The following is a 27,889-nucleotide window of genomic DNA, read 5'->3' on the forward strand; positions in this document are numbered from 1 at the left end:
TTTTTTTTTTTTTTTTTTTTTTTTGTGGTACGCGGGCCTCTCACTGTTGTGGCCTCTTCCGCTGCGGAGCACAGGCTCCAGACGCGCAGGCTCAGCGGCCACAGCTCACGGGCCCAGCCGCTCCGCGGCATGTGGGATCTTCCCGGACCAGGGCACGAACCCGTGTCCCCTGCATCGGCAGGCGGACTCTCAACCACTGCGCCACCAGGGAAGCCCTCTTGGCTTCCTTTTTGTTCCCTCCCTCTGCAAGCTTAAGAACCATTTATTATGCATGCACTGCGGGTAAACATTATTGGGTATAATATATATGTAGTATTATCTATAGTGCCTAAGTACATGATACATGTGGGAAACTGAAGTTGAAAGAAGATAAATCACTTGCTCTAAGGCACACAGTACTAAGGGGTGAAAGAGATTTCAATTCACGTTTGTCCACTGTAGAGCCCATCTCTTGGCCATGATGGTTTCCTTCTCTTGATGTAGGCAGGGAACCACAGGTTGAGTTAAGAAAAAATATTCCAGATTTTATTCTGTAAACCCCAAAACAATCACCAATTGAATTTTTGATTTTTTAAACATATTGGTATATTCTGGAAATTTGAATTAGATTTTAAAAGAAGATTTTTAATTTTACTATTAACCTGTTGGAACAGCTCATCTAATAGTTGTTTTTTTCAAAGCAATACTTATTTTTTATTACATACTTTTCAAGCAATAACTTCATTATGTGTGAGATTAATAAAGATTTCTGGATTCCCTTTGCATCAGGCCACCCCAAGTATAATGATTAAAAAACAGTTTATGGTATACCAAAAATTCTGTTCTTGTTTAATCTTACTTGTTTAGTAGTCACAGAGGGAAAATCAGTATGAATTTTTGTTTGAAAATGCAAATAGAGAAAAGTAACAGAAAAATACTTTTCTCAGAAGAAATTTTCGGGAAGTTAATTACCCTTGTTATAATTACATTCAAGGTTTCAACTTAAAAATAAGCTAGATTTACCTATTTAATACTTCTCAGGTAGAATAAGAATAGCAAACGCAATCAGTTTGTTTAACAGGATTTTGTATCATCTATCCAAAACCTTATAAATGGAATGCCTGCCAGTTTATAAGGGGGTAAATTTTATTCATGAAACAATATTGAATGTTAGCCATTATAGTTGATAGAAAACATACAAAATATTATATAAGTTACTGAATTACACCTGAAACAAGAATTTCAGGTTTCCCACTGTTACTATAAAAGGTAACATCTATCCCTTGCCCAAATCAATTGAGTTCATATTTCTCATCTATTTTCTCCCACAGTTTGTTGAGTTTCAGTTTTGCTTTCATCTTGGATTGGACTCTTTTGACATACTTCTTCCTATGATAGTCCAAATACTTTTAAATGCAAAATTTCCTGTCAGGAATTTTATCTAAAAGGAAAAAATAAAAGGTGCTAATTTCTTAAGGATAATTCAAGGAGAACAAAATTCCATTAAAATGTGGCTTATCTTAAAATTTCAGATAGATCACAGACCACCAAATAATGGTTCCTTCACTACAACGATCACACTGTGTATCATCTATTAGTGTTCTTTCTTTGTTGTGCTTTATTGTTCATAATAGCAGTCTCATCAACAGGGTGTATAGTAGTTGTATATGGGTATCAGGGATGATTTAAAGATTTTGTAAACATTTCCAAGCAAAATGTATTTGATAAGCTATAGAAACTTAGGTAAACTACGTCTATAGAAAATTATAATTACTTTATGGATATTCTGATACAAAGTGTTTAAATGGTTTGCTTCCCAAGCAACAATATTTGGCCACCTAGAAGAGGTCATATTGCCTCACACTACACTGTACCTTTGTTATCTCCTTCTTTAGAACACATTTTCATTTTACATAATGCTATGGAAATTCATTCCACATAAAGAGTACTATAATAAATTTTCTTATAAGGAAACATAATCAAAGAATATACCCAGAGATTATATTTATTTTTTTAAATTAACGTAGATAACACATTGATTAACTAATCCAAGAAAGTAAATAAAGCCCACGTTTAACTAACAGTGTCAGTTTAAGCCATATCTTTATATGGCTAACATTTTTTTCATTAATGTATAGTTGATTTACAATGTTGTGTTAATTTCTGCTGTACAGCAAAGTGATTCAGTTATACATACATATACATTCTTTTCCAGTTTTGGCCTTAGCTTGCGGGATGTTAGTTCCCTGGCCAGGGATTGAACCCACACCCTCAGCAGTGAAAGCGTGGAGTCCTAACCATTGGACCTCCAGGGAATTTCACTACATTCTTTTTTATATTGTTTTCCATTATGGTTTATCACAGGATATTGAATATAGTTCCCTGTGCTATACAGTAGGACCTTGTTATTTATCCATTCTATATAATAGTTTGCATCTGTTAACACCAAACTACCACTCCATCCCTCCCCAACCATTCCCCAATTCTTGGCAACTACATTGCTAATATTTTCTTAAAGACAAAGTATAGCAACACCAACTTGACATCTGTAGTTTACTCTCTTCAAGGGTAAGGATGTGTGGGAAGACTAAAAGGTAAGTGAGTGAAATAAAAAGAAAGAAAAACAATGTGCCTTATGCGTGACTTAATTTTTCAATAATCAAGAGCCAGCTTCAGTGGACAAATTATTTAATGAGAAAATATCACAGATTTTAACTTTCTAATCATTTCTGGTTCTTACAATCAATCAGGTATACACCAGGTGCCCACTGAATGCTTGGCAATGTTTGAGGAGCTAAAACACTTCTTTCCACGTTACACTGCCTGCCTTCATTCATCAAATGTTCTCTGAAAACCTTCCTTACGCTCCGCTTTGTTGCCAATAGAAAGATAAATAAATAAGATATAGTTCTTTCCTTTAAAAGTTTACAGTCTTCTTGGGGATATACTCATAGGCAACAAATCCAATATAACGTAATAAAGGCTATCATAGAGACATGTACAAAATGCTGTGGTAGCAAAGTGGAAGGAATAATTACTTGTGCCTGCAGAGTCAGGAGACACTTTATAGAGAAAGTGGCATTTGGACTGTACTTTAAAGGTTCGTAGTATATCAAAAAAGAGAGAAGGGCAAATAAAACATTTCTTCTGACCCTTTAATATCCTCAGTTACTTCCATTCTCCATCTTGGATTCTGTTGCCCCAGATCCCAGTCACTCCTCTGTAAACACCCCAAGTTCCCTTGCCCCTCTCCTCCCCCATCTGGCATGCCTGGTAAACCCAGCCAGCTGTCTCCTTCTAAGCCTGCAGCAATGTAACCGACTTTCTGAAGAAGTCTGCTCAACTTTCCTGAACAGACTTCTTTCACATGTATAAACTTAAATTTCAAATGGGCAGTCAACACTGCCAGATGATTCTATGACACTGCCCTAGTGTAGTCACTTTCCCATTCTCTACGAGACTTCTCTTTCAAACTGTCTGTCACCTCCTCAAATCTCCATTATTCCCTACTCCCTCTCAGGTGATGACACTTCTTCATGCCTCATAGAGAAAATCAAAGCAATTAGTTGAGAATGTTCTTATCTTTCCACTCCCAAGCCATCAATCTATCTATATTTATATCTATTTTCTCTAGGACACTTATGTTTCCATGTGAGAAGCATCCTTGCTTCTATGGCCACTTCCTCCACTTGTGCTCTGCATGCCATTCCCTCACTTCCTCAAGCATTTGGTCTTGTACTTATTTTCCTTCTCTCCTGCATTATTAATTCTTTTGTTTCTACTGGATCATTCCCGTCATCTTGCAAATATGCTTTAACGTTATCCTTCTTAACAAATCCTTTTCCTGACACCATACCCCCATCTAGTTACTACCACTTTTTCACTGTTCATTCTGCAACTAAACTCCTTGAAGGAACCATCTGTACTTATTATCTTCTTTTGCTAATCCCTACTCGCTCCTCAACCACTCCAGTGAGGCTGCACATAATGCATTACTGAAATAGCTCTTATCAAGCTCCCATCAATGACCTAGATCTTGCTAATGCCAATGCTCAGTTTTCTGTTCCAATCATACTTGACCTCCAACTAGTGTTTGATACAATTGACTCCTCCCTTCCTCTTTTTTCTAGATTTCTGTGGCACTTCCTACATTTGGTTTCCCTTAACTCTCTGGTTGTTCATTCTGAGGATCTTCTGTAGAATCCCCTTCCATACTTAAACTATGACTATTAAAGTGTCTTAGACTTAATTCTGGGTCCTCAATTTTTCTCTATTTATACTCTCAATTGGTTAACTCAACCAATGTCTTATTTTAAAATATCATCTATAGAGTGATAACTCTTAAATTTATATCTCTATCTTCCTGAGCATATGGTTTACGTATTCCACTGCCTACACTTGATGTTCTAATAGGCATCTCCAACTTTTCTTTGCTGAGATCAAACTTCCGATTCCCCACATCTGCTCCTCTTCAAATTTTCTCTACATCAGGAAATTATGCCACCAGTCACCTTGTTAGTCAAACCCAATCTTTGGGAATGCTCCTTAATTCCTCCTTAAATCCTTAACTTTTCCTCTCACCACAGATTCTTTCCATCAGCAAGGTTCCACCTCCAAATGGATCCCAAATCTGACCACTTACCACCTCCAGAGTACAATCCTAGACAAAGCTACTGTCATTTCTTTTCTACACTATTGCAATCATCTCCTAATTGGTGTCTTTTCAGTTTTGTCCACCTAGAACCTCTTGTCTGCAGAGTGGCCAGACAGATCTTTGTAAAGGTTTGGTCAAATCACACTTCTCCCTTGCTCAAATCCTCAAATGGCTTTTCAATACAATTAGAATATAGTCTTAATTTCCAAACATAGCTCACAAGACACATCATCATTTTGCTCCAACCTCGTCTCATACTCCTTCACTTTGTGCTCATTACATTCTGGCTACACTGGCCTTTTTCTCCTGATACATCAGGCTTGCTCCCATCACAAGTGTTTTTACACCTGCTGTTCCTTGTTGTTGTTTTTGCTCTTCCTCTAGAACTTTGTATTACTCTCATCATTTAAATTGTGCAAAGCCCACCTTTTCATAAAGGTCTTTTCTGACCAGCCTAGCCAAAAAACAAAGAATAAAAAAAAATCCAAAAACCAACAATCAACCAATTAAACAAAAAAATCCTCAAAATCCAATCACTTCCTATAACATCATCCTGTTTTCTTTATAGCAATTGCTTGTCTTATTCACTTATTTGTTTATGTGTTTGTCATCTGTCTCCCTTAATTAGACTTGAAAGTCTTTGAAGAAAAGAGAATCTGTCTTTATTGTTCATTTTCATATTGTCATATCCTCTAGCAAGTAGAATAGTGTCTGACACATGTTAGGTACATACTCAAGTAAAGTTTAATCTGACTTGTTCATTATGTGAAGTGAGAATTTATTGGTAAGTGTACAGAGGCACAAACCTGCAAGTCATATTTAGGGGATTAAGTGGGGAGTAATTGGCGGGAACTTGGGGGTCAGGCTGTTTAAGGTCTTGAATGCCATGTTTAGTGGTTTGGACATTATTGTAAAGAATGGGAAGCCAAAGATTTTAAATTTAAAATTCTCTCTTAAATAAAACCTTGAGTTATGAGATCTTCCTTTTATAAAACTAAAGTATGTTAAGTATATTTTAAAATGTATTTCTACTTAGTTGGATGTAATATTTAAAGAGATGCCCTTTAAGATTCTATTTAGTATAAGAAATGTTTTTACTTTTGCTTTTAAAATTTCATGAGATATTTAATCAAAATAAAGCTTTTGCCTCTAGAAATCTGTTTAATTTAGAAATGTTTTATGATAATCAGAAGAGTCAATAGCTTTAATGTAACTTAAACACACAATTTATTTATCTAAGTTGCTCTTGGACATTTCTTAATAGAGATGTGTTATTCTTACTTTTCTAACCACTTCATGTAGCATATTTTCTACCCCATCTTCATAGAACAAACATAAATCTGAACAGCTAATGCTTGGTAAAAGTCACAGCGCTTTAATCTGATTAATTTTATTCCTAATCTTACTTATAAAATTATACAGCATTTACTTTATAACTAGAAAAGATTGTTATTATGTACTAAATGTTAACAGAAGTACTTTTAATGTACTGAATTAAATTTAACTATAAAGAGAAAATGAATAGAAATACAGTGTAGTTAGGTAAAGGTTTGGGGTCATTTTGAATATAGATAATGTAAAACTAAACATAATGGAATAGTAAGTTTGACAAGGAAGAATTCACAGTTTTTTAAAGTCATAAAAGGGCAAACTAAAATCTCATATTACTAAAAGGAAGTGCAAAATATACATCCAAGGAAATTAATGTCATGAAGTTAATATCTTAGGTGAATGTTTATTTTTAATATTGCTCAAGTATTGATCTTAAATGTCACAGAAACTGTGGAAAACTAGAGCAACTTAGAAATATTTCTCTTTCGTCTGTTTAGCAGGAAATCAAGCTTTCTTAGGATGTATTTTGCATATGGAAAGACCTGAATTAACCCTGCCTTGAGTAGAGAGAAGAGTGGGGGCACGAAGAAAGCAGAAAATCTATGGAGAGTTAGATATATTTCACTTGTTTTCATGTGTCCTATTGAGCCAATTATCAGTAATAGTTTGTTGTTTACTCATCAAGAGTCTTTTAAAAGTGAAAATCAAAACAGGTGGCAGGGAAAACTTTTCAAATACTGGAATAAAACATATCTCCTAACGATTAGTTTTTTCATGCACTTTCTAAAATACCAGAGAAGGACCCTAGTGAAAATCAATTCACCATTTCCTCTTGAGTGTCCACTGTTGCTGAAACTGTTCCATCCCCAAATTAGTAATTGGAAAGAAAAAAGCATGCTGCTCAGCAGTTGCTTCCTTGAGAGTTGGAATTTGGGGTTGGAGCTTCAAATAACATAGTCAAGATGACAAAAAAATCTCTCACAAAATGAAGCTTATTAGATTCCTGAGTCAAACTATAATCAGATCAAAATTCCTGTGAAACTCTGCCTTGAAAAAACTCTAGCAGAGTTTCTAAGCTACCACTCTGAATGCAGAATCCATGGCTAATTTCACAGCAAAAGTGATGGGAAAATTAAGGGATGATTTAGAGTTTTTCAGAGAGAAAAAGGGAAGGTTCTAAGAGAAATGCCTGGAGATACAAAGGTGCATTGTATACTGTATATAGCAGAGAGACCCTGTTGGATGGTGAAGGTTGAAAGATAATGACACTGGAAATGTTGACTCTAAGCTGTGAAGTGTCTTGACATGTTTGTGTTCTGCAAGCTGTGGGCAGTCATTGTGAGTTTTTGTTGTTGTTGTTTGTTTTTTTGTGTGTGTGGTACACAGGCCTCTCACTGTTGTGGTCTCTCCCATTGCGGAGCACAGGTTCCAAACGCGCAGGCTCAGTGACCATGGCTCACGGGCCCAGCCACTCTGCGGCACGTGGGATCCTCCCGGACCGGGGCACGAACCCGCGTCTCCTGCATCAGTAGGCGGACTCTCAACCACTGCGCCACCAGGGAAGTCCCTCATTGTGAATTTTTACATTGACATGTGTCATGGTGTATTTTAGTAAGAAAACTCTGAGAAGAATAAGGAGATGGATTCCAATGGAGGAGATAGGAAGAATGAGGAGTTACTGTAGGCTAAGACAGGTAATATTAAAGACCTCAAGTAGGGCAATGACAGAAGGTAGAGAAGAGTGTTTAGATGTGGCATAAGTTGATGGACAGTGGATTTGGGGGTAGCAGGAGAGGAAAATAGAATTGAGATTTCTAATTTCTATAATTAGGTGGATGGTACTGTCGCCTGGGATTTCTGTTTGGTTTGGTTTGGTTCAATTTGGTTTTTCTTGGAGTGGTGAGTGGAGAAGAGAGTTGAAGGTGATTTCAATTTTGATATGTGGCGAATATTCCATTTGAGATTTGGCTATTGGAATATGGAATTTGAAATCAAGTAAATGTGTGCAATTCACTGTACCTGTGATCACAGGAGTAGTCTGTTAGCTAGGTCCTTTGTGTCTTTGTATATTTTCACAAGACTCTGAGACCAAGATCAACACTAATGTAAAGTTCAGAATATATTGTATCTTTAGTAAAGATATTGCATTTTTTCATAAAGGGGAGAGCAATCATCCACATTTAATTGTTTGAATTTTCAAATCTGCAAATGTTGAATATGTTCCTCTCAGTTCTTGTGGAGAGTTTTTATTTATTTTTTATCATGTTTTTTACTAGCTGAGTTCAATTCACCCCAAGAAACTACAAACCTTAAAAAGAAAAAAAAAATAGTCTTTAAGAATTGATTAGTAGCTTCATTTGCAAATATTTTCTCCCATTCTTAGGGTTGTCTTTCCGTGTCATTTATGCTAATCTTTCCTTGAATGCTCTTAAGTTGTCTAAGTACCATAGAACACACTGTTGTTTAAATGCTTTTCTAGTTCTAAATAATCATGACTCATTTTCATCAACTATTATGTAAAATATATTTCACAATTTAAAGAAGGCAATGACCACCCAATATTCTTTTAAAATAAAGACACTGAAGTTCAAAGAAGTTAAATAATTCATAAACAAGAAGCAAGGGCCTGAATACAAGTCCAGGTTTGTCTGACTGCAAAGTATATCCTCATTCAAGTACATTCTGGCTCTTCTTAGGTGAAATAGAACTAAGTATAGGCTAATTGTTCCATGAGAGACAGCCTTGAGATCTTATGAAACTGAAGTCATAGCACTTTCAACCTCGCTATTACACCAGGCCATTTTCATCTTTTGGTAAATTTAATCATCAGGGATCAGAGTGGCTATTGATTGAAGTATTCTGAAAAGAGCAATTTGATCCCATGGTTTTATGTGGTTTTTGTGCCCTCCTCCTAACTCCTCACTGGACTCGACACAACCTTAGCTAACCATAATACTCTCAATCTTAATTTTATGTTGAAAATACAAGGTTAAAAAGAAATATAATTAGCTCACATGTTAGTGAGCTCACACTCTTGTGAATCGTTGGAAAGCATATGTTTGATATTTTAGAAGGGAATCTAATAATTATATTGTTAGAATGCATTATAATTTGTTGAACGCTTTTAAATATAACATGTCATAATTATCACTTATTTCATTTGAATTTAAAATATAAGACCCTGTGAGAAGAATTAAAAAAAAAAAATCCTAGTTCTAAGTGCAATTCTCTAAAGCCAGAGGGCACTAATATGGTTACCCTTGATTAGCTAGCTTGTCACATTATCACCTTCGATAAAGAAAACCCAGGACGGGAGGGTACCATGGGTGTAACAAAACACCATACCTTGTAAATTGATATTCATTCGTAAAAGCATAAGGTAATTTCATTATAAAAACACATTGTACCCAATTATGTATTACAGTCACAAAAAGTTAATAGAAACATCAAAAAGCTATTCTGTAAGCTGTGCCTGACAAAGGAATTTTTTGTTAGAATAGCACTAAGGAAACTATTGATGTATTTCATTGTAGTAACCAGTACAGTAATGCCAAATGAGATAAATTCATTAATAGGACACTGAAATGAGAATAGAAAATGACTTAGTCACACCTGTCCAGTTCAGAATACATATTATTTTATAACTTTTTCTTCATTATGCTGACAATGATAATTGGTAGGAAAATAGATAATAAAGGAAGAGAGGTTTTAAAAAAGAAAACATGACAAACACATTATATTTTTGTAAGGCTGCCTAAAGAGTAATCTTTTTAAAAAAATATAAATGAATTTATATGAAAACTAAAAACATGTTATTTGCAACTAAACAGAAATTTGAGTGGAAATTATGAATATGGAGTATTTATTGCCATTCAGGTTAGGAAAATATCCACAATATATATATTATTCACATATATAAAACCTCTATCACTGAAATTCTCATTTTATAAATAGTTAAGCATCTTAGTACATAAATACATACTCTCCCCGGACCCTCTATTTTTATGTCTATTTTAGACATAAAGCTGATAATTTTCTCATGTTAATAGTGTTTCTTTTTTAATTTTTAAAGAATTTTTGTATGAAAATAGCTTTTAAAAATGTTTTTGGGCTTCCCTGGTGGCGCAGTGGTTGAGAATCCGCCTGCCGATGCAGGAGACACGGGTTCGTGCCCTGGTCCGGGAAGATCCCACATGCCGCGGAGCAACTAAGCCCGTGAGCCATGGCCGCTAGGCCTGCGCGTCCGGAGCCTGTGCTCCGCAACGGGAGAGGCCACAACAGTGAGAGGCCCGCATACCGCAAAAAAAAAAAAAAAAAAAAAAAAAAAAAAAAAAGTTTTTATGTTGAAACAATGCAAAAAATTATAAAAAGCTTCAAAGTACTATACAAATAACTTTTCTGAACTACTTGATGGTAAATTGCAAACCTGGTGCCCCATCATTCCCCAGTACTTTAGTGTGTATTTCTTACAAACAAGAACATTCTCCTACCAAACCAAAGCAACCTTCCAAATTAGGAAATTAACATTGACACATTGCTACCATCTAATCATCAGACCTTACCCAAGTTTTGCAAGTTTTGCCAGGTATCCCAATAATTTTTTTTAATAGCAGAAAAAACAATTCAGAAACACTGCTTTTAGTTATAATGCCTCTTTAGTCTTCTTCAGTCTGAAACATCCCCTCTGTCTTTTCTTAACTTTCATGATCTAGTGTCTCTCATTAACAGTGCTTTAATGTACCTCTGGTTTCAATTTATATTCATAATTCAAGGGGATCTTTTTCTTAGAGTATTTCCAGATAATGTACTATGCTTCTGCGCCTTCTGTGAATATATGTGTGTTGTGTGTGTGTCTTTAGACATTCACAGAGGGGGAATACTGTAGAGTTTCTGAACCTTCGTCTTTGGGTAGGGGGGAACACAATAAAAACAATGAAGCTCAAGGAATAAAATCATGTAAATAATAGATACATCATTTACTAGTTTTCAAGCCTACATAGCCTAGTAGTTTCAAAGTATCATTCATGCTTATACTTGGAAAGTTTTCCTTTCAATTATTACTTAATGATTTTTTTTCTATGGAGAGTCCAAAAATTGTCGTAAATGATAGTGAAATAGAATTCTATTAATAACCCCAAAGAAAATTTGCTCAATAAAATGTTATCTTTTGAGTGAATATACTAGAAACAGTTATATGATTAAAATAATCCACTCAACAAATTTGGTTCTTTAAAATTGAGAGGGCCCTCTTTTTGGTGCTCTGTCATAGTATACTAGGTATTTTGACATGGCTTATTTTACATAAAAAGTGAAATCTACATCTGGGTGAAAATAAAAATGTGAAAACTCACAATGAGCTATGAATATATTGGAAATAGAGACAATTCGGATTTTACAATTAATATGTTTCTGGATTCCATAGCTTTTTCCAGCTTCACAAAGAGTCTAGGATCTAAAAGAAGTCATTGCTACTTCAGACTTATCATTTCTCTAATTGAATCCCTTCTTCTAACAACTCTTAGAGTTCCTTATCCACCAAGTTCATCCATTTTTCCCTTTTTGGATTTGTTCACCAGGGTTTACTTACTTATTGATATTTCCCCAGCAATTCCACTGCAACATGTTTGAAATATTCCTCTCTTAGTCATTCTATTATGACAGCAGATCAAGGAATCACATTTCATGCCTTGTGTTCCCAGGTGGCAGGGCAAATATAAACATTAATATTAGCTTAATCTGTGTTTCCTTTCTTCATATTATTTCATATTTTTATAATTATCACAGACATATTTACACAGCATCATATTTTGGCTCAATTTGAAACAAAGTCACTGTCAAAATGTTATCAATGGACAGGCCATATCTTAACTTTAAGGTTTTAGAAAAATTCTCATAAAAATGGAAAATTTTTTATTTAATGATAAAACCCACCATTATTACTAACCATTTGTATGCTGTTACATTACTTCCATGGAAATGGTTCCTCAATTTCATTTTAAAATATTTTCTTATCACTTTATTTTTATCTTGACATATGTTTCTTAACTAAATGTATCACTTTTTAAAGACAAAGTCAAAGAAATAAGTCACACTACTTTTGGATTTTCTTTAGTTGTTATAAATATTAATTGCCTTAATTTGAAATTATTTTCTTCCCTTGTCATGACTTGGTTATTATATGTAACTTGAAACCACCTGAAGGAGAGAGAGAGAGAGAGAGAGAGAGAAAGAGAGAGAGAGAGAGAGAGAGAGAGAGAGAGAGAGAGAGAGAGAGAGAGAGAGAGAGAGTGTGTGTGTGTGTGTGTGTATATGTGTGTGTAGGTTTAAAATTCAAGGCTCAGCTATCAGCCATTGAGAATCCACTAACCATTTATTCTTTTTTGCCTTTATGATGCTCACCAAAGACTCATCTTATTTTAATATTTTGTATCCTATATAATTTTCTATGGGAAAAAAATCAAGTGACACAAAATGTCCAGGTCACATGACAGATATTTCTCATTGTGAATCAATATATCAGCGTTCTTGTTTATTTACTGAGTGCTCCCCTATATTCTGGGCACTGCTTTAGGCACAGGAGATTCAGCAGTGACAAAACAGAAAAAAATTCCTTTTCTGAACAGAACTTAATGTTCTCCTGAGGAGATCATCTCCAAGCAAACAAAAAGTCAATACAATTTAGAGAACCATAGTGTGAAAAATCAAATGGAAGAGTGAAATGGTATAAAGGCTAAGGGGGAGCAACCTTATATGATGTGATTGGGGAAAGCCTCCAAGGAGGCACCATTTGAAGAAAGATAGGAATCCTAAGGAAGCTCTGGCCTGAAAAGATTTGAGGTAAGAGAATTCCAGAGAGAAACAGTTAGTGCAAAAGCTCCAAAATGGGAACAAATTCATTTTTGGACTACCCTTCAAAATTAATTAAGAGGCTAATTCTGCTATGAGGACAAATTTTATCATAGAAGTTAAAGATTTTTCTTTTTTGTTATTTAGTTTTTTCCAGATATTCAATGTCCTCAATTATTACACACAATCAAGAATGACTGTGTCAATGAGTTTTAAGCAAATGTGTACCTTAGGAAAGGAACAGTGTGAAAAAATTGATAATACTAAATTCTATTTAATAACAGAAAGAATTTGTCCTAGAATCTGCACATATCAAAATGTCTCTATCAGTTTACTTTAAAAACAAACATTTAAATGTATGTTATATCATAATTCTTCACATTTTTACATTTTTCATAGCTTGCCAGGCATTTAGACTTTAAGACAGAAGACAAAAAGAAGAGAAAATCACTGAGGACCCACTAAAGATTTGACATCTTGTTTGTGTCCAGGAGGAAATCATGAGCTATCTCTTCTTGGAGTAATTATTAAAAAGCTAAAATTGTTTTTCCTAAAACTATCTTTCTTCCTTTATTTTCAGTAGAAGTGTAAAAATAAAGGATAGTAGAAAGCTCTCATATATCTCTCTATTACAGGTCTAGATTGGTGATCAGAAGGTACTACGTATAATACATAGTAAAAACAGAGTTTATCTTTACTCACGACAGAACTTTCTGCAATCTCATTTTTATAGACATCAAAACTAGGATAAAGTTCACCATATATTATACATGTCCTTGGTTCTTTTGATTTCTGTCTATAAGGTAAAAAATAAGCATACTAGATTGAAAATAATTTTGCAGATTTTTTAAAATGTAAAAACTATAACAGCTATACAAATTGTACAAATATAACAGTCTACCAAGGAGACCCCATGTCATTTCCACACATCTTTACAAGTTTCTTTTAAAATGCCAAACAAAGTTAAATGCATATTATTCTACTTATTTGAATTCTGTTTCATACTGGGCCACTGTCTCACAGCCTACAGAATACCCATGCACCAATTGTTACTCATTACTCTGAACTGTTCACACATCTATCTCATATAAAGTCCATATTACCCATCTATGGTCAGGCTTTATATTTAAAATTTATATTTTAAAACTACATATTTTAAAAACCTGACAACCTGTGTCAGATTTATTTTTTATTTCATATCAAAACTGTTATTTAAGAGCAGAGGGGAAAGGATTCTCCTCCACACCATCAATATTTTCTCTTTGACCCAAATGTTCATGTTTAGGTGAAGGAGACAATTGCTCTTTCACAGTAGTTTAGTGTGTAATTAGCCTTGTTTCCACTCTACTTTAAATGTAGACATTTAAAACATGGGGGATGGAAATGCATTTGCAGTAGATTAATGCTGAACAAGTAACACTTTCAACCATATTCGCATTTATGTTTGTGCCCCCAACGTGGAAGAGGTGCCTTCCAAGACTATGCATAGTGCTTTGGCTTAGAGAAAGACCACTCAAAAGTGCAGGGTATCCAGATATGGTGACATTCCTCCTTTCCATGTTCTCTCCTTGTCTTCCACTTATGGAGGAATGAATAGATGTTTTATCTCTATGTATATATTTAAATTAAATCCGTATAATTATTGAAAGCTTTATATTGCCCTGACAGAATTTTCATACATATGTATGTAACAAAATGTACTTGAGAGTATTGTATTGATATACTGGCGGAAAAAAAATCAATGAAATTCCGTGTAGTTTGCTTAGAGAAGGAATATAAAAAGAAAAAAATAAAATTAAGTTTTGGTTCAGCAGATGAAAGGTCTCTAAATCCTGCTGATATGTTTCAAAAATTAATCACTGTACTCAATATTTTTCAGCAATACTGCAGGAGGGTTAAAATAGCAACATCGTACTTTCAATATTTTAACTGTAACATATACAAGTCATAATTATTTATTTGAGTAAAAAAATCCCCACTTTAAATAATTTTTGACTTTCAAAGATATTTTTTTCTGTACAGCACAAAATTCTATCATTAGACATAAATAAGGCAAAGCAGGATGAAACAATTTTATTAAACTAAACATTGAATAAAATGTTGGAGATTAGTTTTTACATAAAAATATTCTGTATTTTTATGTAAACCAGATTTTAAACAGACTATTAAAAAGGTACAGTTTGAAAGAATGTATAAATATAAATTTTCTGCCAAATCATTTTAGGATCTCTAGAAACATTTTAATCATTTTTATGAAATATTTTTGTATATTTTTGATTTAAAAACTGAAATTTATCTCAAACCATAAATTAACTTGAAATGTTAAGCATTCTATTAATTTGAACCTTTTGAAAAGGTTGATTGTTTGGGGGCTATAAAAAATGTCAGTTTCTTAAGTTTCAATGCAGTAACTTCCTGGTGTGTATGTTCAGCTATGAGAAGAATTTTGAATGGACTCTTCCCACCTTTACTTGTAATTACACAATTTTATAAAGCAGATACATTCTTAATATGAATCTCCTATAATACACTGTACTTTTTAGCCTCTAGAAAAAATTTGTAGAAAAATTAACTCAATCATAATGACAAGGCATAGCCAAGATAAAAAGAGCTGTCTTTTTCCCACTAGTGAAAAATCACAATTCAAATTTAGAAAATACTCAGTCACTTACTTTGGTAGAGTTTTCAAGTGATTTTCTCTTAACTCCAATATCCGCAATTTGGCAAGTCTGTAGAAATTAATTTAAAAATTGCTTCTTAATATTTCTCTATAAAACAATATTCTTATGGTAAAGTAAACTGTTACTTTACTATCCAAACAACTATGTCCAAACATTACATACCAAGGTTACAGATTTTTAAGAATTATGCAAATTGGTTATGAGTAGGGTTGCATCAACATTGGAGAATAACAAATATCCCTTCCCTAAAATAAAGTTCTTTCAAAGATATCATTGAGACCAAGTCATCTAAATCTCCTATGTTTTATAAAATTATATTCACTGTTGTTTGATTGTATGCATTCAACAGATTATTGAATATCTACTAAATACTAGATGCTGCATTCACTGAAACATGGTGATACTTCCCCTCAAGAGACAATAAATGAATTTGTAAAGCAAATAATATAGCATAGTGGTTAAAAGCTTAAGCTTTGTGGTCAGACAGATCTGGGTAAAATTCACTCTTTCATATCCTATCTGTTTTTTGCTGTGTGACACTGGGCAAATTAATTAACTCCTTATAACTCCCATTTCCTCATCTATAATGAGTATGTGATAATAGTACAAAATTTATAGGGTTTTGAATATTAAATGATGTCACACATGTAAAGCATACTGCCTGGCACACCATAAGTTTTAGTATGTGTTAGGTTATTACTATTATCTTTAATTGAAAAATGGAAAAAGTGCTATAATATACCACATTTAATTGACTCTGAGATTAACATCTGAACACTTCAAGTGGATGCACATTTAAAATTGTATAGTATCATCTATCCTATGACAGTACTGGAGTTGGGATAATCTTGTGAAGGGGATGAGAAGTGTTCACAGTTTCTGTTGCTTGCATAACATTTGTAATTAGAAATGCATTTCATATTTAAGTATTTGTTAGTGTTTGCAATCTGGGACATGCTATTGTTACTAATGCCTATACTGAGCTTTAAAATGTACTCAGTTGAGGCTACTTTAGGACAAATATTAATTGAATTATCCACATCCTTAGTGATGTGGGAATATTTCACTATTTGAACCATACAATTCACCTACAAGGTCCCATATTTACTGTGCTTTTAGATATTCAACTAGTTCCCTTCTCCTTTCCTTTTTGTTTTGAATTCTACCAAATTTCCAATTTAATTTTAATCTTATAACTCAATCTTTATTTGAAATAAAGTGATTTAGTTCTTTAGAGCATGGGTATATCACTAGTAAAAGAAGTTTCTTAAACGTTTATATATCTCAAATCTTCTTAATATTTGTACTATTGTAATAATATTTTATGACTTAGTTTGACCTTTAGGGGCACTAAATCTCAGGTTTTGGAAAGTATCTTAAAACATTCTTTTGTTAAATTATCCAGTTGAAAGTTATAGAGCTTTTTAGATTACAATAATAAAATAGAGCATTTTTTTGGCAGACAATTCACATAAAATTGAATTCTAATTTCTAAGTGGTTTGGGTTTTGGTATTATGTTATCTGTTTGCCCAAATTTCTTCCCCTATATTAGGACTAGTAAAACAGAACTGACAAAATGCAAGACAAAAAAGTGTGTCTTAGGGAGATAAACATTTCCTGATTTAATAAACCAAAGGTATATTTGTAGTGTTGTCATCAGTACCAGAAAGAAAACCTACTTTATGTGGACGAATGGTGAAGTATCAATTCATTTATAAGCTAGGCAAATGCTCTTTTGAATATCTGTGAATTTTCAGAACTGTCCAAGTGTATGGTGTTCGTAGGTATTGTGAAATCATGATCTACAAAAGTAAGGGAATTTGGAAAAATCTTTCGAGGTGATTTCTGTATGCAAATGGAGGCTGCTACCTGTTAAGGGACTTCATTGTTCCACTGGGTTCTTCTTAGTGTCATATATTAGCTTCTGCCAACAGATTGGTGTCGTTATACTCAGTCAGTTATTTGAACAATTTTAAAGATGATCATTTAGGAAAATGCAGTTAACAATAAACTTAAAATGTCTTAACTTTCAAGATATATCTTTTATATTTAAAATAGCCAAGACATGGAGACAAAGTTTCCATTGACAGAAAAATGGATAAAGAAAATGTGTGCATATATATGTATGCATGTGTGTGTGTATATATATGTATATGTGTATATATATATATATATATATATATATATATATATATATATATATATATATAAAGCCATAAAAAAGAAGAAAGTCCTGTCATTTGCAACAACATGGACGGACCTTGAGGGCATTATGCTGAGTGAAATAAGTTGGGCAGAGAAAGACAAATACTGCATTATCTCACTTACATGTGAAATCTAAAAAGAAAAAAAAACCTCATAGAAAAAGAGATCAGATTTGTGGTTACTAGAAGATGGGGTGGGGAGAACTGGATGAAGGTAGTCAAATAATACAACTTTACAGTTATAGGATAAATAAATACTGGGGACATAATGCACAACAGTATTACTAGAGTTAACACTGCTGTATGGCACATGGTGTATTTGAAAGCTCCTAAGAGAGTAAATTCTAAAAATTCTCATCACAAGGTAAAAAACTTTTTATTTGTAATTATATGAGGTAATGGATGTTAATGAAATTTATTGTCCTAATCATTTTGTAATAAATTTGTCATTACTATGTTATATACCTTAAACTCATAGTGCTATGTGTCAATTATATCTCAATAAAACTGAAAGGAAAAAGTTCACTTAGAACATCTAGAAAACATTGAAAATATAAAGATGAAAATAAAAATCATCCATAATTTCACTTCCAAGGAAATAGTCTTTTATTTCATGTACATTCATATTAGTATGGAAAACATGATATGCTTTGAACATAACATCATAAGAATTAAAAGATATTCCTCTAGGCAAGATTATTAATTGCTACATGGTATTGTCATAGGGATGTACCACAATATATTCAACCAATCTCCTAGATGGATGTGTGCTTCCATATTTTTCATATTGTAAATAATGATAAACATCCTTGTCCATAAATCCTAGTGTGACACATGATGATATGATGCATTTCTAGAAATGAATTACAAAGGCAGTTGTTGTAAATATTTTCAAATCTTTTAAAGCACACTGCCCTGCAAGGAGTATATAACATTCTGCAGTTTCATCAGCAGTGTGAGGTTATGTCTTTCCTCATAGTCTATAAACAGCTTTACACTTTTTATAACATGCTAGAGCACAAAGGCCCTTTGTTTTCATATTAATTTGTACTATTTTTATTATTTATGATGATAAACATTTTTTGTGTTGCCAATTTGTACATTTATTATGAACTGCCAGTATGTGTCATTTACCCATTTTTTTCTAATGAGAACTTTAACTTCATATTCATTTGTAAGAATTCTTTATAAGTTAAGGACATAATTTACTTTCCATATTTGGTGGAAATATTTTCCTATTTATTGTTTTACCTTAATTTAAAAAATATTTTCTAATATTATTTTATTTTAAAAGAATTTTATGAATTCAAATCTATCCATTTATGATATTTTATTTTGTTTCTATGCTATAAAGGTATTTTCCAACCCAAGAGTCAAAAATATTCATGTGCATATTTTTCCAGATCATTTCTGATTTTATTTTTTTATATTTAACTCTTTAATTCATCTGGAATTTGATTATTAATGACATGTAAAGAGCTAATTTTATTTTTTGCAAAATGTTTCATTAATTGACATGGTCTCATTTACTGGACAAGAATGAGGGTGTCTTTAATTCCAATGGTCACTTTTGAAGCCTCACCTACTGGTGTTGGTACAGCACTTACTTAAAGTGAAAGAAAATTGTATCGTTTAAACTTCTTATTCTTACCTTCCAAAATTGGCTGGAAGAAATTCAAGAAAGGCATCATTCAGGTAGAGCTGGGTCAGGTTTAGAAGCTGTGTGAAGCCATCAGGGAGTCTAGAAAGGAGTTAAAGGTTTAGTCATTGCATAGATGTTGCCATAGAAACAGAACAAAAATATATATCTCTAAGGAGAAAAAATAGAAGTGTAATACATTTTCAACTCTCCTTTGGTATCACAGTAATGGAAGAATTTACTGAGCATGTTGTTACACTTGAAATTTTTGCCTGTTATTTAAATAAATTGGCATTCACCCACCTCCACACTGCTTTCCTATGCTGAGATTTATGTCATTGCCAAAGTCAGAGACATAATTTCTTACTGTTGCCCTAACCTTATGCACACCAGTGAGATATTTTTATGGAAATCTCAAGTTGTATGACATGTTTTGTAATTTTAAATTTAAAGTTCTTTCTCAATAGCATATTCACATATATAGTCAGGCGATGTTATCTACTCATTCAGTTAATCATTAAAATTTGTCTACAGTTTGTGACAATGATGACTAAAGCTGCCCAACACGAAAAGGGAAGGAGTATTTTTGTCCCTTTAACTGATAATTTATTTAATGCAGGCCCAACATACATGTACATTATAATTCAAATTGATCTAATTCATATGCATTGAATAAGAACATTGTCACAGTAATTAAACCGAATCCTAAAGTCTTTAAGAAGCAATAAAAGAGTTGAGAAAATATCCTATGGGAAAATCTTACTAGTTAGATAAAACAATTATTTGAAATGTTTAAATCAGTTTTACCAAAAAATTTAACTCCAGGATTTTTCTTAAAAGGATATTTTTTTTAAATAATTAAATTTCTACTTAAAAATTTTAATGTCTTTATCTAGGCTTTAGACAAGACCATGTTCTTTCACAAAATACTTCTAAATACTATTCAAATCTGCCTTCCCCTAAAATTCCAACCTATCTCCTTCCTTGAATTTACTGACAAAATTATTTAAAGAGCTGCCTCTACTCACTACTTTTTACTTTACTCCTCAAGCTATTGTTTTCTGGCATCTACCCTAACTCTATTACTGAAACTGCACTCACCAAAGGCTCTTAAGTCCTAATTCCATTAACTTCATTTCATTTCTTAACCCACACTGCCTAGCAACAGTTGCCATCACTGATTGTTCTCTCCTTCTGGACTTCTAATATACCATTCCTGCTCGTCCCCCTACTTCTGGAACACTATATCTGAGTTTCATTGCACGGTTTCTCTTCCTCTGACCAATCTTTGGTTATGAAATGTTTTATGTATATAAAAGAGTATAGCAGAACACTCTATGACATAAATCACAGTAAGATCCTTTTTGACCCACCTCCTGGAGAAATGGAAATAAAAACAAAAATAAACAAATGGGATCTAATGAAACTTAAAAGCTTTTGCACAGCAAAGGAAACCATAAACAAGATGAAAAGACAACCCTCAGAATGGGAGAAAATATTTGCAAATGAAGCAACTGACAAAGGATTAACCTCCAAAATTTACAAGCAGCTCATGCAACTCAGTATCAAAAAAACAAGCAACCCAATCCAAAAAGGGTGGAAGACCTAAATAGACATTTCTCCAAAGAAGATGTACAGATTGCCAACAAACACACGAAAGAATGCTAAACATCACTAATCATTAGAGAAATGAAAATCAAAACTACAATGAGGTATCACCTCACACCAGTCAGAATGGCCATCACCAAAAAATCTACAAACAATAAATGCTGGAGAAAAAGGAACTCTGTTTCACTGTTGGTGGGAATGTAAATTGATACAGCCACTATGGAGAATAGTATGGAGGTTCCTTAAAATACTAAAAATAGAATTACCATATGACCCAGCAATCCCAGTACTGGGCATATACCCTGAGAAAACCATAATTCAAAAAGAGTCATGTATCACAATGTTCATTGCAACTCTATTTATAATAGCTAGGACATGGAAGCAACCTAAGTGTCCATCAACAGATGAATGGATAAAGAAGATGTGGCACATATGTACAATGGAATATTACTAAGCCATAAAAAGAAACGAAATTGAGTTATTTGTAGTGAGGTGGATGGACTAAAGTCTGTCATACAGAGTGAAGTAAGTCAGAAAGAGTAAAACAAATACTGTATGCTAACACATATATATGGAATCTTAAAAAAAAAAAAGTTTCTGAAGAACCTTAGGGGCAGGACAGGAATAAAGATGCAGACATAGAAATGGACTTGAGGACACGGGGAGGGGGAAGGGTAAACTGAGACGAAGTGACATAGTGGCATGGACTTATATATACTACCAAGTGTAAAATAGATAACTAGTGGAAAGCAGCTGCATATCACAGGGAGATTAGCTCAGTGCTTTGTGACCACCTAGAGGGGTGGGATAGGGAGGGTGGGAGGGAGATGCAAGAGGGGAAAGATACGGGGATATATGTATATATATAGCTGATTCACTTTGTCATAAAGCAGAAACTAGCACACCATTGTAAAGCAATTATACTCCAATAAAGATGTTAAAAAAAAATAAAAGAGTATATATGTACTCACAGTATAATTTAATAAATAGAACCAGTAGCTTTAACACCCTCTAGGTGTCCCTCCCTGACTACATCTATTTGCTCCACAAATTCCTGAATGATATTTACTTTTCTGCTTTTTAAGTTTTACCACACCTATTTAAATCCCTAAAAAAAAAAAAGAAAAAGTCACACGGTTTTACATGTTTTTGAATATTATATAAATCAAATCATACTATGAATATTTTTCTGAGACTTTTAATAATTCATATTATTAAATAATTCACTGATTAGTTAAATGAAATTCATTCATTTTGATGTAGATGTCTGATCACCATAGCATAGTATTCCATTGTATGAATATACCACTATTTATTTATCATTATCCATCTAATTGAACATTACAGCTGTTTCTAGTTTTTTGTTTGTATTCCTATTATATATTCTATTTATTTTTAACATATATTCTGGTGTACAAGAGTTTACTTAAGTTATATTGCTGGTTACAAGAGATTAATGTCCCTATGAATAGGTCTCAGCTAATGACTAGAAGGAGTACAAATACCTCAGTTCCCTCACTTATTGTGCTTAACAACTCTGTGATATGTGTTTAAACTGTTTCCCAGAAAGATTAAGGTCCAGTGGTCCATACTAGTAAATAGCTTGATAACATATCCTTAACTGGTATTTTCTTAGATCATTTTCTAAATATATTGCTTGAATTATTTTCTAAACTTTTCTGCTGGGGGACCCAAACTTAACACAATTAATATTTGTATATCAATTTGTTAGGAATTCTTTATACATTCTTAACACGCTGATCATATACGGATTATTTTTGCTACAAATATCTTAGTTCAATTTGTAATTTGGAGTTGGATTGATTGTATCTGGCTTCATAGAGGATGTTTCCATAAATTTGCTCCCAAAGGGAGGTAGGATTCATAAAAACAGAAAAGAGAGAGAAAGGAGGCAGGGGATGAGTGAGGGGTTCTATAATGTAGAGGTAAGAATTCACCTGAGATGGGTGACAAAGAGAAGATGAGTTCTAGAGGGAATACTTTATGTATAAGAGTATTAGAAATTAAGATTTGAGAATATCAGTAGGGGACAGGATTTATAGGATACATAATGCTTGACGCAAAGGTTTGAACTTTATCCTATAAGATTAAAAAGAATTTATTGTAGATCTTTGTTTTTCTCTATTTTTTCCATTCTTATAATACATTAGAGCTCATATCCTGATAGTAAAATAGTTTTTATGATAATGGCACAGATGTCCAATAGATTACAATTCAATTTAACTGCTATCTTACTTTGATGTCCTTTTGGTTCCTATAGTCATTTGAGAAAAGAAATCATTTATTACTTTTCAAAAAAGAAGATTAATACGTGTAAAATGAGAAGAATGTTAAAACTTTTAATCTAATAATTTATTTTAACATTGTAACTATTAATAAATAAAAATCCTTTAAAAATACTAATTTTCTAGTTATAGGGACAGTTTGAACTACTCAGCTTACCTTAGTTTATTTTTCCACACATGTATGCACTAAATGGTATTACATTGTACTACTTCTTTTGATAAAAAATATATTCCTTTAGGCTGCTTCTCTGGCAAAGTTTATGATGTAAGAAAATCTGGCTCTTACATAGAACACTTCTCTAAGGATTTAAAAACTGACTACACTGGACAGATTCCAACTGCGAAATTGGACTGCCAAAAATAAATTATATGAAAAAACCAGAATACAAAGTAAGATAGTTTTTTCAGTCTGCTTATAAACAAAGATGTGTTGACATTGTATATCGAATCTTTCTTTTCTAAAAATGTAGAATTAAAGGGTATATTTATACAGTATGTCTTGTATAATAGCATGTGTATTTTTTATTTCAATTTACTTAAATAAGAATTTGTTGAATGGTTACTCTGTACTGAGATTCAAAATTAATGCTTTTTTCCTCACCTTCCCCATAGCGTTATATTCATAGATTTAGCAAAATGCTTATAACAATCATATTTTATACAAGTTTTGGGAATTTTTTATTCCTGGAATAAATTATACATTCTTTGAGGACAAGGAATTTTTAAAATCTCCTCAATAATCTAGTATTGTATTTTGAAAACGTATTATTTGAAAATATATATTCAGTAGGTCTGTTAAAAAGATATTCAACTTTATTCATTATTAATTTTATGGTATGATTTTCTAGCTTTAATAGTGATAGTGGTCCCACTTGTCAACATCACAACTTCCAGAGGAACATACAAGGACCTGCAAGGAAGAAGATATTCCTTAGCAAGCTAGATAAACTCAATGAAGATGAAAGTCATGGGCTGTCTTTATCCTCCTCCAAGATACTCAATGAAATCCAACATTTTACACTGAGTAAGGGAACGCTAATGAAAGGTTTTCACATTCCTAAAGGCTTTCACATTCCTAAAGTAACTGGTGATTTTCCACATTTGACATTTGATTTATTAAAAAATTCAAAGTATTTTAAAATATATATACTGGTAAATAATTCTCTCTCTAAGGAAACATTTTCATTTTATTAATGGCTGAAATTATAAGTGGAGAAAAGAAAACTCTCTTACACTGTTGGTGGGAATGTAAATTGGTACAGCCACTATGGAGAACAGTATGGAGGTTCCTTAAAAAACTAAAAATAGAACTACCATATGACCCAGCAATCCCACTCCTGGGCATATACCCAGAGAAAACCAGAATTAGAAAAAATCCATGCACCCCAATGTTCATTTCAGCACTATTTACGATAGCCAGGACATGGAAGCAACCTAAATGTCCATCAACAGAGGAATGGATAAAGAAGATGTGGTACATATATACAATGGAATATTACTCAGCCATAAAAAAACCCAAAATAATGCCATGTACAGCAACGTGGATGGACCTAGAGATTGTCATACTGAGTAAAGTAAGTCAGACACAGAAAGACAAATATCACATGATATTGCTTACATGTGGAAACTTAAAAAAAGGGTACAAATGGACTTATTTACAAAACGTAAGTAGAGTCACAGAGGTAGAAAACAAACTTATATGGTTACCAGGGGATAAGGTGGGGGGAGGGATAAATTGGGAGATTGGGATTGACATATACACACTACTAAATATAAAATAGATAACTAATAAGAACCTGCTGTACAGCACAGGGAACTCTACTCAATACTCTGTAATGACAGATATGGGAAAAGTATCTAAAAAAAAAATAGAGGGGATATATGTATATGTATAACTGATTCACTTTGCTGTACACCTGAAAGTAACACAAACTGTAAATCAACTATACTCCAATAAGTTTTTTTTAAATTAGCATATTCAAATTGCAATAAAGAAAGCACACTAGAATCAGACACCCAAAATGTTTAGTGCTTGAGCACGTGGGCATTGATGTCAGAAGACCTAAGTTTGAATCACAGTTCTTTCAACTATTTATCTCTATGCCTTTTACAGATCACTTAATCTTTGTAAGACTCAGTTTCCTTCTTTATAAAATGATCATACTAATATCCACTTCCAGAGTTGCTCTAATGAGTAAATGATTACCCACCCCATATTAAGAACTCACTAAACGGGAGCAATTGTATTACTTTTCCTTTGTATTGTTGTTGTTTTTGTTTGTTTGTTTGTTTGCGGTAGCAGGCCTCTCGCTCTCGTGGCCTCTCCCGTTAAGGAGCACAGGCTCCGCGGCCATGGCTCACGAGCCTAGCTGCTCGGCGGCATGTGGGATTTTCCCGGACCGGGGCACGAACCCGTGTCCCCTGCATCGGCAGGCGGACTCTCAACCACTGCGCCACCAGGGAAGCCCCTTGGTATTGTTTTTATTCTGATCTTTCAATATTAACTAGAATACTAATTTAAGTACTTTTATCAGTGCTAATTTTATTGTTGGAATAGGCAGATTAAGATTGGCTGCTGACATCCTTGTTTCAACATTTTTCTTTTCTAATTGCATTTACTTTAGAAGTTTAATGAAAACATATTACAGGCATTTGACCTCCATTAAAACAGTTAAACCAAATTAAAATATAGGTGCTATAAATTTTGATTAAGGAGCCATTGTAAAATCTCCTACTCTAATTGGAAAGATATTATACATCTAAATATTTTAATTTATAACCTTAAAGTTATAAAATTAACCTAACATTATCAGAGGACATTTAGAAAATAAAGAGAAAAGAAAAATGTTGCTCATAATTCCACCTCCTTAACACAACTATTATTACCATTTCATGTATTTAATTTTGATCTAATTTCAAATTAATTATTTTAACATCATTGCAAACTTTTATCATGATTTCTCCTTTTACTTTGTAATTATCTTTCAATTTTGCTGTATAACCTGAGTGACTACATAATCTATCATTCAAACTAGGACACTTTTGAGTGTTAAAAGGGAACTATTATTAATCATGCCACATCAAGAGGTATAAACTGGGATGGCTTGAGCAAACAGAGACATATGGTCATCCTATAAATAATCTTTTTTTTTTTTTTTTCTTTTTTTTTTTTTTTAACATCTTTATTGGAGTATAATTGTTTTACAATAGTGTGTGTAAATAATCTTTATAACCATCCAGTAGATGTACCATAATTTATTAGCAATTTCCTTATTGTTGAGCATTAAGAATGTTTAGATTTTTCAAACTTTATCTTTTAATTTAAACCAAAATTGAAATGTTTCTTCAGGATTTGTGAAATATAATAAAAGGAGCCCAGGAATTTAAATACTATCTTTATGCATTTCCATATGTAAAAAGTTATGTAGATAATATTTATCTACTTCATAATTGCTGTGAAGATGAAAATGAAATAATCTAAAAGCCTGAGACATGCTAGGTTCTCAATAAATGTTGGTCCTTACTTTCTCATTGAGAAGTTGTTATTTTCAATTTTATTGTAATAATTTTCACCAGTGACTTGGTTAAGGCATTCAGACTATACTCTAAAGTTCACATCTAAAACTAAAACTAGTACGCTAACACTTAAAACTATAACTTTCATATTCCAGGGTTTTCATGACTTAACTACTTTGTAGATTTCTGTATCTAAGAAAATAAATAGAAAAGCTATAAAGAAAAATAAATGAAACCTAAGTCTATTTTTTAATAGAGCAAATTGATAATCCCTGGTATAACTGATCAAGTAAAAAAAGAAAGAAGACAAAAATTATTGATACCAGGAATGAAACAGAGAGCATCACTAGAGATATTATAGATATTAAAGGGCTAATAAAAGATATTATGGAAAATGAGGTACCAATAAGTTTGAAAACATATGAAATGTACACATTCCTAAAAAACACAAACTACCAGAAATCACTCAAGAAAAAATAGGCAATTTGAATAGTACTATACAGGAAAAAAAAATTTCAGACTAATATGCCTCATGAATATAGATGGGAAAATCCTTACAAAGTATTATCAAATCAGAGCCATTAATTTATAAAAAGTGTAATACTTCATGACCAGGTAGGGTTTATTTATATCATCATGTCAATAGATATTTTTTTAAGAAAAACTTTGACAAAATTCAACGTCTATTGACAGGAAAAAGTCTCAGCAAAACAAATTTCAAAGATTTGGCAGATTCTAATGCGGACCCCATAATCTTTGCTTTCAGAAGTTCATGCCCTGGTAAAATCTTCTCTTCTTGAGTATTGGTAGGACTTGTGACTTTCTTCTAATCAATGGAATGTGGCAAATAGGATAGGATGTCATTCTCATAACTGTATTACATTTGTGACTCCATCTTGCTACGATACTCACTCTAGTCTGCTGTTGGCCTCGAAGAAACAAGATGCTATGTTACGAACTGCCTATGGAGAGGGTCACTTGGCTGGGAACTGCACCAGCCTTTAGGATGCAAAAGTGGCCTCTAGCTGTCAGACAGCAAAATGCTGGGGCTCACAGGTTTATAACAGCAAGAAAATGAATTCTGCCAATAACCTGAATGAGCTCGAAAATGTATTTCTCTCCA

At 33.0% G+C, this 27,889-nt stretch overlaps 1 protein-coding gene across 5 annotated transcripts in view; it reads right to left on the reverse strand.

Moving 5' to 3' along the window:
- LRRC7 (leucine rich repeat containing 7) overlaps positions 1-27,889 on the reverse strand; it is a 493,673-nt gene that overhangs the window by 226,155 nt on the left and 239,629 nt on the right. For all 5 annotated transcript variants that reach the window (XM_067005975.1, XM_067005982.1, XM_059056301.2 and 2 more), the window contains 2 exons: positions 19,349-19,438; positions 15,484-15,540 (listed from right to left, as the gene is read on the reverse strand). In XM_067005975.1, coding sequence (XP_066862076.1) covers positions 15,484-15,540; positions 19,349-19,438 — 147 coding nt within the window. The remainder of the gene's footprint in view (positions 1-15,483; positions 15,541-19,348; positions 19,439-27,889) is intronic.

The sequence above is a fragment of the Kogia breviceps genome, chromosome 1, assembly GCF_026419965.1.
Source record: "Kogia breviceps isolate mKogBre1 chromosome 1, mKogBre1 haplotype 1, whole genome shotgun sequence".
NCBI classification, from domain to species: Eukaryota; Metazoa; Chordata; class Mammalia; order Artiodactyla; family Physeteridae; genus Kogia; species Kogia breviceps.